Genomic DNA, 15,892 nt, shown 5'->3' on the forward strand with positions numbered 1-15,892 from the left:
CCCGTCATGGGTCCAGAGTGCGTGCTGGCCCGTGGATACACAGTGAACGCCTGATCCAAGGGATACGGACGCAGGCGACGAAATCCTTTAATAATTAGAGTGGCACTGTTAACACTGCACAGTCTGTGACAGTTCGGGGACAATTAAGAGAAACTAGTAATGGTGCTTTCAACCTCACAACTTCAGTTCTCATGGTAATGCCAAGACCATGACTCCTGCATCTTCCTTCCCTGCCGCTCACCTTCTATGACTAAAACAACACTGCAAAGAAGCATGTACTGCATCCGTATGATGATTCCTGACGCACTTTGAACACGCACACTGCAGAGAACTCAAAAACCATCAGCAGAATCAAAGCAAACTATGCACAAATTAAAAAACATAGATGCTTCACTGGTGCCTCAGCAGTAAACAACCCACCTGCCAATGCAGGAGACCCGGGTTGGACCCCTGATCCGGGAAGATCCCACATGCTGTGGAGCAACTAAGCCCGTGGGCTGCAACTACTGAACCTGTGCTCTAGAGCCCAGGAGCTGCAGTGACTGAGCCCACGTGCCCCAGGGCCTGTGCTCTGCCACAAGAGAAGTCATGGCAGCGAAGAGCACCGTCCCTAAGAGAGCAGACCCCGCTCCCTGCAACTAGAGAAAGCCCGCACAGCAGTGAAGACCCAGTGGAGCCAGAAATAGATAAATAAATACAATTATTAAATATATATATATACACAGAGAGAAATTAAAAGGATCTGGAACTCAGCAGACTCCCACTAAGAGCAGAAGGGTGGTCAGTGCGTGTGGAGGACTCACGTGCACTCCCACACATCAGCCCTGACAGCGGACACCGCTCACCTTCAGGTGGCCCTCGGCGGACTGCAGACTGAGCCACTCTCTGGGTCCGGGGGAGGCTCTGTCCCCAACCCATCACTGCAGCCTAAAGGCACCTCCCTGGATGCCACGGGTTTCCCTGCACACCCAGAATTCCTCATCACGAGTGACACCTCATCTACACCCTTGCCTTCCCCTCTGTTTTAGGGCAAAGACATGACTTTTATCTTCTTATTAAAGCTATATCATATAAGCCCCCCCGCCCCCAGCTTTAATCCTCAAGACCCTGGTAGCAGGACAATCTTCTTTATTTCATAGAGAATACACAGTACCAGGACGGGGCTTACTCTTACATTCAACAACAAAGGTGTCCACTGTTTAGAAACGGATGGTCTTTTGTAAAAGCCCATTTTACGTTAATTAGACAACTATTTATGAAGCCCTCCTGAGCCCCTGAGATGGCAGTTCCTGCCAAGTGGGGAGAGAAACACAAGTGGCTTACAATTAAGTAATCTGAGTGGAGACAGACCTAAAACTGCCCCAGCACCGTGCACAAGCACCCGGGGCACTGTTCTCACAAATAAATATAACTGAGGATGACCTGCTGCGAGATGGAAACCGGGGGGCTCCAGGGTAGATCCTGCCTCGTCTCCTGTGTTCCAGGCACATGAGCTCGGGCGTGAGCAGCCTGAACACGCGTGCTCAAGAGCGCAGCTCTCACACACGGTGAGACAGAAGCTGCACACGTGTGTGTGTATGCGCGTGCGCACACATTTGTGTGTGTAAGCTGTGTGTGTGTGTGTGCATGTGTGTGTATTCTCTCCCCCATCCGGCCTATCGCACTTTCTCGAGCACAGACGGGTCTCCTCTAGGACACCCGCACCAATACTCTCACCAAGCACAAATCGCTCCCAGGAGGAGGGGCACCACCACACAGACCCCTGTAAGGACCTCCGCACCCACACGTGGGGGGCCCCCCGAGCACCAGGCGCCCCCATGAGGGGGCCCCCACTCACCTGCACACGCCGCCGCCTCCCCCGCCCTCCCCCCGCTATTAGGACACCCGTACCCCCAGGCTCGCCCAGCACCAGGTGCCCCCACGAGGAGACCCCCCGCTCACCTGCTGGACGTCCTGCTGGAAGACGCACAGCTGCAGCCGCTGGTGGAGCCGCACCTTGCGGTGCTGCCAGATGTTCTCCAGCTGCCGCTGGTGGTGCAGCACCTCATGGATGACGTCCAGGACGTGGTGCACGGCCTTCGAGTAGTTGGCCGAGGCCGTGAGCGAGTCGGAGCTGCCGGGCGTCAGGGGCCGCTGGAGCTTGTCGAGCAGGGACTTCCCGTCCTGGCTCACCTGCCGGCGGGACACACGAGCTATTATAAGCAAGCAACTGCTCCAGAAGTGCAGCTCTGCCCAGGCCATGCCGCGGAGCCTGCCCTCCAGAGCACGGCAGGCCTGCACAGACACACGCTCACCTATACACACCCACATACACACACCCACACCCAAATGTAAATCAGAGTTTCACTCAAAAGCACGTTTTATAAAGACTAGAATAAACTTTAGAACAAACCCATCAGTTATTCAATGACGTCACAAAACCAAATGTGGCAAATCACAGAGTTAAAATGAAAGGACTTTTAATTTTCACAAAACACTGTAGTAGATGCTAGTCTTAATAAGCATGGTATTCTGCCTGGTGGCTCAGATGGTAAAGAATTTGCCTGCAATGGGAGAGACCCAGGTTTGATCCCTGGGTTGGGAAGATCACCTGAAGAAGGGAATGGCAACCCACTCCAGTATTCCTGCCTGAAGAATTCCATGGACAGAGCAGTCTGTCAAGCTACAGTTTACGGGGTCCCAGAGCCTGATACGACTAAATGACTAACACACACAAACATTCTGCCTTAAAGGACATATGCATGCGTGTTAGGTCACTTCAGTCATGTCCAACCCTTTGCAACCCCATGGACTTTAGCCCACCAGGTTCCTCTACTGGAGTCGGTTGCCATGTCCCCCTGCAGCGGATCCTCCCAGCCCTGGGACTGAGCCCACGTTTCTTGCATCTCCTGCACTGTACACAGTTTCTTTACTGCTAACGCCACCGGGAAACCCCAAATGACATACGGGCTGATACACAATTTCACTGCTGGACTATCTGCAAATTGAAATTTAAAAGTAATACTTAATCTTGTGTTATATTAGAGAGAACACAACAATTACAATGGAGCAAAATGTTAAAGCTGAATCTTGAAATCTAAGGGGGAATAAAAAAAGACTAATCTAGCACCAGGCAACAAATACGTACTTACACTTTGTGACATAGTTGGATAGCAATTTTACTTCACAAAAGAAAAAGAAAACTAAAGTGCCATTTTAATTTAGTTCACTAACTTAAAAGAAGTAATTTTAATTAAATGGCCATCATTTTTAAAGGAGATTTCAGCGCTCTAATTTAACAGTGAACTATCCAAGTACAGTTAAATGAAAGCCATCAGACTAACCAAAAAAAATTAAGGAAAGGTGTGGGTGGAATACAGAAAGAAAAGCATTATATATTTTTAAACTTAGGAATGATTATGCCAGCTGTGGTAGAAACAGCACGATCAGACTGGACAGAAGGATGTGATGCACATAAAGTATGCGTGATTCAGGCGCTTCTTAAGCCCATCCTCACGACCGGGACCTTTGTGCTCAGATTCTTCAGAAGGTCTCCTTGGGTATCCATGAAAACGAGGAACAAAAGAGGGCCTTGCTAACAGACACAAAACGGGTTTAGGGGCAAAGTCTTACCACAGAGGAGACGGGGACAGTGGGTGAGTGGGACCAGCCAAAGGAAGCCGAAACCTGGGGGCAAGCGAGAGACCTGGGGAATTTTCTAATCTCTTCCTTTAATCCTTTTACAACTGAAATCGTGCTGGAACGTGACATGTTTGTTTTCTAATAACCGAACCTGAGACCTCTACTGGAAGCTCTGACTCTTCCTTAGGAAGGCTGGTGCTATCAGACTTCGCAGATTAAAACTGACCTCGTACATCAAGTTAGCAAAACGGAAGCAGAAACAAAGCAAGCTGACATAACCAAAGGGAATGGGGGAAAAAGACACAACTAAACGACTGCACTGTGTCAGGCACGTGTACAGACAAAAGCAGGGGAAAGGCAAGTCTTCCGAAGAAGGGAGCTGCCCCCGGAGCCACGGACACCTGTGTGGGCACTTCTGATACAATGATTTGCGGGGAGGGCATGATGACTACTTTGGGGGAGAGGATTTATTGTGACAGATTCAGAGAAGCAGTCTATTACCGCTGAATCAAACACCACCTTGCTTTTTATACGGGCTGGCCAAAAAGTTCATTTGGGGAAACCTGCATGAACTTTATGGCCAACCCAATAATCTGAGTTAGGCTCGGACATATAAATGAGGAGTTTTTTTCCTTTTCTTTTTTCCACCTGCTCTTAACACACACTGGCTTTTCTAGGAATGCAGTTACCATGCTAATCAAAGGAAGGCATGCTTGATTTTCTTTGAAGCTCTACAGGAGTTGCACTTTGTTAATAAAATCCCAGTACGATAATACCGTTCTCAGTACTTGAGTCACAAATATAACACACATCCAGTCTGCATCTGTAGCAGCCATATTGACAAAGGTTTTAAATACATGGCCAGCACCTGAATACCCAATTATCTTCTATTTGCATGTATTCAGGTATGTGTAGACTGAAACACATTTTATCATAAATTACCTTTTCTTTTGTCTCTATATTGTAGCACATATGTAATTTATAAAGACAATTTTTTTCTGAAAATAGATTATTACCCATACATTTTATTTCAGCAGGTATCATAAAATTCCAGTCAAACAATGGGAGTGCAGCATTTCTTAGGACTGAGGACCAATACTCCAAGTTACACATTTCACATCTTTACAGAACCTAGAAAGAATTGCTTACAAATATTCCCCTGCCTTTTACTCCTTATAAAACACGTAAGTCAGGAAACGCTCACCAGAGCATGTGACTTGGTAAACATATCGTAAGGCTACAGATGAGAAGGTGTGGGGCAGACGCTGACAGCTGCCCCCCAAAGTCCACTAGCTTCTCCCTCACAGCCAAACCCCACAGTCAGGAACAGCAATACCCCAGCTCTAAAGCTGCACTTCCTAGACTCGCTTTTAAATAGGAGTGGCCAACATGTGGTAATTAAAACCGTTGAATGGGGCTTCCAAGAAAGCTGTCTAGGAGGTTACTGAGTATGCTCATTCCCCCTTGAGTATTTCTCTTCCCTGCTCCCAAGAACTTGGTGGAGATGGCTGGTGCTTCAGCAGCTACTGCTGACCTTAAGGCAACCTTAAGGATAGTAGCCCACCTGCTAAAAGAGGCAAAGCAAAAAGACAAAAGGATCCAGAGATCCTCTTACTAAGAGACCTACCACACCAGCCCTGGAACGCAAGCCCTGGGACTTCCCCACTGGCAAAAAGTCAACCTCTACCTTAAGCCACTGTTACAATCTTAAACCACAATACAGAATGACCAACGGGTTCCCAGCTCTTACCATGTTTCCAAAGGCATCCATGCAACACCACTAATATGCTACCACTGAGAATAAATGATGCGAGGAAGAATATTCCATCTAATCTTTCTTGATATCTGTTCAACTGTTTGACAGAGCTCAAGAGCAGGAATCATTACTGGGTTAGAACAACATGCCTGCTCAGGCTGGAGGGGCAGCAGGAAATGACTGAGTACGTGAGCATATAATCGCACCTTAACATAAGGGGACGCATCAAGCAAAGCTCTTTCTCCTGGGAGCTGTAAGCAGAGATTAAACCGTCTCTGTCGGTGCTACTGCTATACTGTCACTGGGGTAGAGAGTATGCCAGCAGAAGTGGCCAGAAAAATTCCAGGCAGGAGAATATCTGCTGTATCGAAACTGGACCCTGTGGAACTTGAAGTGCATGCTCCCATGTAGCATCTCTCCAATAAAACTTTCAGAAAGAACCTGACTTCATTTCAGTGTGTTGTTCACAGATGTGTCAATTTAAAAGGTGTTATTTAAGCACATGAAAGATATCATGGAACATTTTAGTAACTTCTGGCAAAATGTCTTTGTCTTTTTTAAGTACAGAAGAACTATATGGGGAAAAATGTTAGAATTTTATAAAGGAGACTGTTCTACTGTACAGAAACAAAAGATTTTTAAATGGTACAGAATAACCAGCAGAAAACAAATTTTTAAATTTAACTCATTTCATATTTTTAATAAAATAAAAAATTGAAAATAGCAGCCAAATTATTCACATATAATGTAAGTACTACAACAATTAGTATATATGAGTTTATGGACTATGATACAGTTCTGAATTTTTAAACTATAGAACCAGGTGAATTAATTTATTTAAGTTGTATGTTTTGTCTAAAAATGTGTTGTCAGCTTTCAGGCAGTCAAACCTTGTCCCACAAAGGGACAGTATCTGTAAAAGATGAAAATCAACATTTACTATCAAAAAGCAGGGCTTAACCTGCTATAATTTTTCAAAAGATCAAGCTGGCTCATTTTTTCACATTCTGCTCTTTGTTTTTCTTGGAATATAGTACTTGGTGACGTGAAGGGCAGTGGAAGTTACATTTTACAAAAAGTAACATTTTATAAATACACAAACTAATACACTCTAATACCTAAATGAGTTAGGAAAAATGCAAGTGCTAAATAAAGCAAAAAAGGAGTTGAAGGTTAAAATTTTACCATATCATGGGTATGTTTGTCCTTAACATTTAAGAGGAAACTTAACTTTTTAAAATCAAGAACAATGGTCTGGTTCTTGATTATTTACTTTTAATCAAAACTGCACGTAAGATCTTGGGTTCCTGTGCACCACCCTCCAAAAAGCTCCACCAAACCTCAGAGGCTTGCCTATTCTTATTCTAGTACATGGGTCTCTAACTTCTCTCTAAATCTGACTAGAGCTCAGCGTCACCAGCAGGAGTCCCCTTCACTCGCATGCAGACTGCTGCTCTGATCTAAAGAAAGCGATCAGTACCTGGAGATCACTGCTGGTGGCTCCAAAACCCGACAAACCAAGAGCCAAGTATGACCTGTGACAGGGCATTGAGGCCTGAGCGTGGCGCCAAGTCAGGTCCCCAAGTGCTAGGACAGAGTTTCCACGATGTGACCAAAGTGCGCAGAACACACAAGCTGCGTATACTTGGCAGGTTGTAGAGAAACAGTGATTCATCTTCAAAACTTTTATGCATCGACTCAAACCAGCATCATCTACGGCACTTCCTTCACAGGGTGTGGCTCACCAACAGGGCACAGCCCTCCACGATGAGCCTGGAGGGTCTCCCAGCCCCACGGCCCTCTCCAGCACGCATGGCCTTATCCTCAAATCATTACAACATCACAACATTACTGCCCCACAACATGCTCATCCAAGACAAATTTTTAACTGGGGAGTTTACACTGGAGAAACCTTACAGACACCCAGCTCACCAGGCGGTCAAGGTTAGCACCGCTGGTTGCAGAAGGGCTTGGTATCCTGTGCCCCTGGTTTGACGCTTGGCTCAGTCAGCCCACATGGGCGAGGGGTTGAGGGTCATGCTACAGAAAGAAAGGCCTGGAATCTCTGACTGTCAAAGACAGGAGACAGCGAAAGACTAAGGAATGTTTCAGTGTGAAGATAAGCCCACTGCATGCTTCTGGGGCTGGAAAGAGAGAGACGTGGCTGGGACAGAGGAGACGCAGATGGTCTGCAGGACGGATGGCTGTTCGCATCGGTGGTGATGTGGTATCAGGCTGGAGATGGGTCGGGGGCAGGGGGCACAGACAGAGCATAAAACTGGGCAATCTGGTCAAGGCGAGGGGGGAGCTCTCTGCTCTAACACTTTTCTACAGCCTGAAACTATTTCAGATTTAAAAGAATTTAAAGGCAAAAAGAAAAAAGAAATCCCTATTTTGAAAGTCTTCTCTGCCCATCCAGTTCCAATCACCATCGCCTTGAATTTACAGCTCAGCTTCAAACATGTTTTAGGCTAAAAATTGTGGTATGATACAGCTTGGGAAGCTGTTTACTTGCCATCAGATTATTTTAAACTTTAGTGCCAATTTAAGATCTAATGAAACTGCATCATAGGTAAATCGAAGTTCCCATGTCAAGATGACCCTTTTTTTAGGAGGAAGAGGAAACAGTAAGAGAATTCTGTGCTTTGCCAGAAGTGCCAAGGGCCACAGGCAGGCTGCCTAGCCACCAGGCTGGAGGATGAGACTGGTCAGGTCAGGCCAGGCCGAGCTAAGTTCCTGTAGGCCAAGATTGCAGCCCAGTCCTGCCAACCACCTGGTGTGAGAACTGTTCAATCCCATGGTAATCTGGAAGCTACCACTGCAACCAAAGCAGCTCCCAAGAAAATCAGTAGTAAGCACAATTTTCTGTGTTACAGGTCAAAATTAGATGTCACCATGGAGACGGTACACTGGGAGAAAGAACTTTACCTTTTTGGAACTCACACTTTCCTCATCAATCAATGTGATTAAAAAATTACAGATTTATTCAATTTTCACTTTTACTCTTAAAAAAGCTATCACTTATTTATACAGTTCCTAATAAACCTGGTGGCTCAGAGGTTAAAGCTTCTGCCTGCAATGCGGGAGACCTGGGTTCGATCCCTGGGTTGGGAAGATCCCCTGGAGAAGGCAATGGCACCCTGCTCCAGTATTCTTGCCTGGAGAATCCCATGGATGGAGTAGCTTGGTGGGCTACAGTCCACGGGGTCACGAAGAGTCAGACACGACGGAGCGACTCCACTTTCACTTTCAATAAACACTGGATGCAACAGAATAGTGTTTAAAAGGGATCCTGTTAAATAAAGACGTGTCCAGAGACACAAATACATAGATATCAACTTTCACGGGCAGGAGATCAGACAACGTTCTGAAGCAAATACTGTAGCACACCACATGTCCATTTAATTCACCCACGGACACAACAGGGTCAGGAGAGCTGGGCTCAAGGACGTGAGAAGGACAGCTGCTTGGCAGACGAGGATGTGTCAAGACTGAAAAGCAAACGCCAGACAACTCTGACAGGTGTGGCTGTGGTTCAGGTCAAGGAAGATCTGGATTTAAACACAGTCATCCCTTGGTAATGAGGGAGAATGGTTCTAGGACTCTCCCCACCCACAGACACTAAAGTCAGTGGATGCTCAAGTGTCTTGTATAAAACAGCCTAGAACAGCTGGCCCTGCATATCCACATCACACACCCGCGGCTACAGAAGGCTGAGTGTGTTTCCTAAATATCTCCTCTGGGCTCAGCTCTCTGCCAGGTCGGTTGAGGCATTTTCTCCCTGGAGTCTCACGGGAATCTTTCCGATCAGCGTATAGTATGACAGATGCTCACTAGAGATGCAGAAAGAAGCACATACTGACCTCCTACCCACTCACCACTCACCTCCGGGAACTCAACCAGCATCATAAACAAAAAGAGACTGGGTGGGAAGGGTCAGATGACCACAACGTGGACAAGACTGACACACCCGGACCCGGTGTGTATTTGGTGTCATCCCTGCATCTAACGTGTGATAAGGCACGGAGGGAGCGCAGCGGTGGCTGAGAACACACGGGCAGCCTCCCTGGGGTCAGTCCCCGCTCCGCCTCCTACAGCTGAGGACTGGGCGGAGGTCACTTCGCCTCTGCGCTGTTCCCTCCTCATTTGTAAGAGGGGGCGGGAACAGTCCCAGCCCCAGGGCTGCGGGCATGAAATAAGTGCCTGGCACAGAAGGTGGCAGAAGATAAAGCAGGGATACGTTAAATAATGAGCTTACAGTAATAAAGAAAACGCTCCACTGAGATGCCTGAAACAGTAAGTAGCCAGACACGGGAAAACCACTGCGTGTGCTGTGACATCCAGAACAGGATGCTGCGCCAGGTTTCCCTGTTCTAGAAAGGCGCATTCAGGAAGAGCAAATGGAGTCTGACGAGGCTGCACTGCGTGTAACACATATCTTTCCTAAATACATGCAGTCAAAAAGGTTAAACTTCCATTATTAGCACAGATGAAAATCTGAGCACTCTGAAAAAAATCCACAAACATCTCAGGGCTGCGAGGAGTCTGCTGTCTGCCTCCATCCTTTCTTACTTACCAGCCTCACCCTCCATGGAACTCAGAAGTCACAAGGAAACTGCAGTTCAACTCGGAACTTGTGCGCTTCTTCTAGGCTAGCCAAACCTTTGATCCTTCCGGCTTCAGGCGTTACGACACAAAAACATACGGTGGTTGCTTGCCCACCGCGGGAGAAGAGCTGCACACTCACCTCGGAGTAGGCAAGAGTGACGTGCTCGTACACGCCCTGGTGGTGGTGAATAGCGTCCTCCAGGTCCTGAAGCTCCGAGGGCAGGTCCACCTCGCCGCAGGCCTTGCACCACGAGTCCACATTGCTCATATACTGGGGTGGTTTAAACAAAAATAAAAAGATCATGTCTACCAACAGCAAATGATATTGAGAAGTAGTCCTCTTTCAACATGGCTTTGAAATAAGGGTGGCTGAGAGAGTGTTTAGGAAGAGAGCGTGGCTGACTCCCTGAATCAAATGGCACTGACCTGGGTTCTCAAATCAGATTCCTGGACTCTGCAAACCAGCACCCCATCCCCGCCTCCAGCTTCAAGCAGATCTGGAGGTGGGCCCAAGAACCTGCATTTGAAATGACAGCCTTGGGTGGCTCTGTGGTCACTCCTGGGAGCGCCTTTGCCCTGCATTGGCTGTTTTTCAGGCCTCCTGGTTAATTTTCCCATTTCACGGTTGAATCCGCGTTTCCATCTGCTCTGTGCTATTGGCCATGGGGGGCATGGCCACCCGGTCTACCTGCACCCCCCAGCCTCAGCCGCACAGCAAGCTGGGCTACTTCCAGAGCTACGGTCCAGCCCTCATGCTCTCCTCTTTCATTACAAAGGCAGTAGAAGATTCCTGAAGTCATCTACCTAACAGTACGACGACCAGAGGGTCCATCTGCCTACCTTTTCAAGAGTAAATACACACAGGAATTAAAGGAGACCCTGGGAAGGAGGCCGAAACTCCAGAGCTGTGCCCACTGGAGGGAAGCAAGGCTGAGGCAGAATCTTTGGGGTGTCCCCCGCTGTGCACGTAAACGGGGAGGGCCTGCATGCTGCAGTCCTGGGCCGTGGCTGCTGACCTGTCCTCAGCCTTCTCCACTTCCAGCCCCACCCCAGGGCTCATCAATAGCTGAGAAATCACAGCCAAACTTCCTAGGGAGATCCCAACAGCATCCATCACGGTAAGTGTCAAAGACAAGCAGCAGAAGGCTCAATTAAGGACGCAAATTCAATTAACACTAATTCAAATAGACATCAACACATTTCCCTGGGTTTCTCCTCTTTTCTCTAGTTCCTCGCTGTCTTTCCACTCATCAGGGAATGCGGAGCGTGACTCTTTAAAACACGGTAACTGACCTGCCAGATGAGAAACGTGCTACAATCCTCTTAAAATATATATATGAGAATAACCTCCTGGGTACGTAGGACATTTTTAGAAACTTAGACAAGCCACCTAAGTAACTGTTGTTTCTAAAAATCCCTTTATTATTAATGTACTGGCTCAGAAAAATATCTGCATGAAAATCCCAGGGCTGGAAACCAGTTCACAAGGCATTAAGTGTCATCTGAAGGCACGTGGTTTCACAGGGCTACACCCAGGCAGGCCTCAGGGAAGGTGTTCATCACTCTCCCCCATGGTTCCTCCTGACATCACCAGGGCAACAGAAGGAGTAATAAAGTTTTATTATACCTCTTCCCATTCCCATGCACACACACATGACTACTCAGGCATATTTCTAAGCATTTCTTGGACGGTGTTCTAAAAGCAGTCAAAAACACTGCTAAAACATAGTTAACACTAATTTTTGAGGCTATCAGTAAAGAGAAACCTTCAAGCAGTCTTATGGATGCCTGCAGTTACTTAATTTACTTATAATTTCTTAAAGTATCCTGAGAGGTACTGATTACATTTACCTGCAAAAACATAGGGCAGATCAGCTTATAACACAGAAACCTCATAGAAAAAGGACTCTGCCCATCTAAGTTCACTGGGTTAAAACATACTAATGACAGAAAGAAACCTGACCATGGCTTTACAGAGACTTTTGTATAAGCACAGTTTTTGTTTTTGATTTAGAAGATGGCAACCCTTAAAGGGCCAGCTCCAGGCCCCGAACGTCTTCTGAAAAGCTCGACACCCAAAGGAGATCCGAACCAGAGCAGCAATCCCCGTTGGAGAGCCAAGAAGGAGGAGGATGTTAACAGGTGCACCACCAAGAAAAAAAGACTCTAGGATCAAGTTTGGTGTCAAAGTTCAACAGGTACCCATACAACAGAACCTCCTAGAGCCTATTAATACAATAATGTGCCCTGTGAGTATGGGAGGGGAGGGACTCTGATGTTGGTTTAGAAACCTGACTACCACCCCTGCACACGCACACACCTCTTACTATCTTGACAGTTTGGGCTTGGAACCACAGGGGCTGTCCAGCACACAGCCCAACACTTTCTAACGGAAGACAACAAACAAAGGCTGCTGTACTCTAGTGGGATCAGAGCGCCAGCTGAGGCTCTGATGCTATAAATGCTCAAATGTAAACCAAATGACTTTGCTGACAAAGGTCATCACTTTGCCCACAAAGGCCCATATAGTCAAAACTATGGTTTTTCCAGTAGTCATGTACAGATGTGAGGGTTGGACCATAAAGCCTGAGTGTCAAAGAACTGATGCGCTGGAACTGTGATGCTGGAGAAGACTCCTGAGAGTCCCTTGCCTTGCAAGGAGATCAAACCAGTCAACCCTAAAGGAAATCAACTCTGAATATTCATTGGAAGGAGGATGCTGAAGCTCCAATATTTTGGCCACCTGATGCAAAGAGCCAACTCACTGGAAAAGACCCCAATGCTGGGAAAGACTGAGGGCAGGAGGAGAAGGGGACAACAGAGGATGAGATCTGGCTGGATGGCATCACTGACTCAGTAGACATGAATCTGAGCAAACTCTGGGAGATAGTGAAGGACAGAGAAGCCTGGCGTGCTGCAGTCCATGGGGTCACAGAGAGTTGGACAGGACTGAGCAACTAAACAGCAAAACCAAACGAGTGAACACACAGCATCTGGCCAGACGTGAAGGAGAGGCAGGAGAGTGCAAGGGAATTCCAGGCACCTCTGAATTCAAAGCAGGAGCCGGCCTCAGAGCTGGGGATTCTGATGCTCAGCAGAGTGGTCACTTTAGCACTGCTCAGAGAGGATGGCAGGAGGCTGGATCAGCCGGTTTCCAAACGTGAGGCAGGCAGACAAGGGAAGAGTGATTAATACGTAAGCTTTAAAAGGAGAGCCTGAATAATTAACTAGCAGCCTTATTTTCAGAAGCATTTATGCCTCTGCCCTCCATCTGCTGAGAGTAGGAACTTCCAGTTTGCTGAGACTGTCCAGCCTAGTGAATTTCATGCCCACCAGGAGCGCCTGATACAGCATCAGCTGAACATAGGTGGTTTAGGAGACAAAGGGAGAGGAACTTCCTAGAATGTAAACGCTTAAAACCCTTATTGAGAGGGACTTTCTCCTCTTCGGAAAAATTAAGGCTCAGTGAATTTTATATATATATAAAACACATGTATGAATTCCAAGTTCAGAGTTTTCTTTCTTATTTCTAATTTCCTCATTTTCTGCTTTCATTTCTAGGAAATATTACTCTACTGTTTCTTTCATCATTTCTACTCCCTGACTATGAATAAACACACTCCCTTCTTCTGGTTCCTTTAAGAGAGATGGGGTCCCTTCTCTGTGCAGCAAAATCACAGGACAGATGAAGGGTAGTGACAGCCAAAGGTGGTCACAGACTACCACACTGGACAGTACTCCAGTAATTTTTTTAAAAATAGGGAAAACTGGAGATTTTAAGGTGTCATAAAATCAAGTTGTTTTAATTCTTTGATTTATAACAAGGTAATTCTAACAGCTTTGCTATGAAGCTCCTTAATATAAAGGGATATAACACATGACCTAAAAAAGTAGAGCCCTAAACATTGTCTACCAGTCAAACCACTAGCCATTCGGCCGTGTCTCCAGTTCTGTAAACGGATACTCTGACCCCGTCCACACCTCACAGGAGATAAGGGCGGGAGAGGATAATGGCCAAGACAGCGCTGGAAGGCACAGTCTACGAAATGTCATTCTCATCTAGCTGTAACCTCAAGATTTATGTGCATAGAGCCACAAGCAAATACCAACCCGAGAACACCCACAGAGACACGAGCAGGTGGGGCGACGCACACGCCCTCCCCCACAAAGATGAGCTGCCATCCTTCCCCGAAGACGGCTTCCTTCAGCCACACCAACTGCAGGGCCACAGAGTTGAGCTCTACGTCACCCAATCAGATTTAAATCCTTAGTGAGAGCTCCAGAGGAGGGTCAAAGGGGTGGCTATGACGGAAAGCCAATCTATGATGTCCCAGTTCTGGTCCTTCCCTGGTGAGTTTATGATAACAGCTTAAGCGTAACTAGTAGGCAGAGAATTTAACAAGAGGGAACAGAGGAGACCTATTCGGAGACTCTCTCCTGGGAAGAGGAAAACCACTCAGTGATGTCACCTTCTGTGCTCCTGAATCTCAGTGAAGGGGAATACAGACCTTACGCCCACTACACTTAACGCTTGGGGAAGGAAACATTTCAGAAGCCTAAACATTCCGGACCCTAAAAGCCTAGGGTCCCATCCGCACATTTTGGTTGCTGGGTGAAGTTACACTGTCTCAGTCAGGGCCCATCAGAGATGCCAGCCTTTCTCATGGGCCCACTTTGTCCCCAAGGTCCTATGGAGCATCTTCTCTGGCCACTGAAATGCTGGAGCCCGCAAGTACCATTAGAGCTCATGCAAGACTCCATGAAATTCTGTTCATGTATTCCTCTAGCTGTGTTTCCTTCAAGCTGATAAATTAGAGCCATTATTTTATCCAAATAAAAACACCCCAGGCTCTTTCAACTTTACTGCATGTCTAAAATTTTTTATAATAAAACACTGGGGAGGGGAACACCCCATGGCACCCACATTTCTACATTGCTTTCAGGCAGGGCAGAGCAGCAATTAATCTTCTGGGTTACCTGCAATTCTGGATCCTGCCGTGGTTAGAGAGATTTTTCCCTTATGCTTCAGACTATCCAAGAGTCCCCCAGCCAGCTTGTCAGGTTTCAGAATTATTCACATAGTCCTGCTGGGCCTTTCCAGGGGCCCACAAGCAATTCACACACCTCCACACAGCCCAGAGGGTGACTGCACCCCACACCGTGCTACCATCCCAGACGGCTTGTGGGCGGGGGCGACACAGCTCTTCTCCTGAGCACAGGAATGTCCAGTGAACGACACGCCACGACCTTGACCATGACGGGACCAGAGGTGGCTACACAGAAGCGGAGACAGTGCTGTGTTAAGCTGAAGGGGCTCCTGTTACTTTAACTCAGACTGCTCCTGTGTGGGGGCTTTGTGTCTCCTTTATCACAAAATTACCTCTTGCATAAACTTAGCAGGAAAACCCGACACTGAAACTCGCTAGTCCTGACTCACAGCTTCCACACGAGGCTATTACGATGCTGTCACCTTGCTCTCCCCTTCTGCTTCACACTTTCAAGGTTCCCAGAGTTGAGATCACTCCTAATTAGCACCTTGTGCGACATTCCAGCCGCTCCTCCGAGATGCCGGGCAAGCTGGGGCTTGTACCCACCCAGCAAGGCTGTTTCTAGATGAAAGGACACTATTTCCTTTTTAGAAGCATCAGTGCAAACCCCTGTGAATGTAGGCTTTTTCCCCCAAAATAACTATCCCTGAGGAAGCTCTATCGGTATTGCTCCTTCAGATTAAGGCAACCACCTGTCCCTTCCCCACATCTCGCTAGCGGCTAGAGGTTCCTGAGTTTCTTCCTCCATGTCTGGAGAAGCAGGCTCACTGCCCAGGCTTCCACCACGAGCGTCTGAGTCACAGCAACTCCCTCTCTTTCGCTGCCCTCCAAGTGTCTTCACTGAGGCAGGTGTGCCCGT

At 47.3% G+C, this 15,892-nt stretch overlaps 1 protein-coding gene across 2 annotated transcripts in view; it reads right to left on the reverse strand.

The window, feature by feature from the left end:
* Positions 1-15,892, reverse strand: part of TRIO (trio Rho guanine nucleotide exchange factor) — a 363,125-nt gene that overhangs the window by 187,942 nt on the left and 159,291 nt on the right. For both annotated transcript variants that reach the window (XR_003507150.1, XM_027519979.1), the window contains exons 8-9: positions 10,125-10,256; positions 1,942-2,172 (exon numbers count right to left, since the gene is read on the reverse strand). Coding sequence is in view for 1 of the 2 variants with exons in the window: in XM_027519979.1 (XP_027375780.1) it covers positions 1,942-2,172; positions 10,125-10,256 (363 nt within the window). In the remaining variant the exon portion in view is untranslated. The remainder of the gene's footprint in view (positions 1-1,941; positions 2,173-10,124; positions 10,257-15,892) is intronic.

The sequence above is a fragment of the Bos indicus x Bos taurus genome, chromosome 20 (genome assembly GCF_003369695.1).
Source record: "Bos indicus x Bos taurus breed Angus x Brahman F1 hybrid chromosome 20, Bos_hybrid_MaternalHap_v2.0, whole genome shotgun sequence".
NCBI classification, from domain to species: domain Eukaryota; kingdom Metazoa; phylum Chordata; class Mammalia; order Artiodactyla; family Bovidae; genus Bos; species Bos indicus x Bos taurus.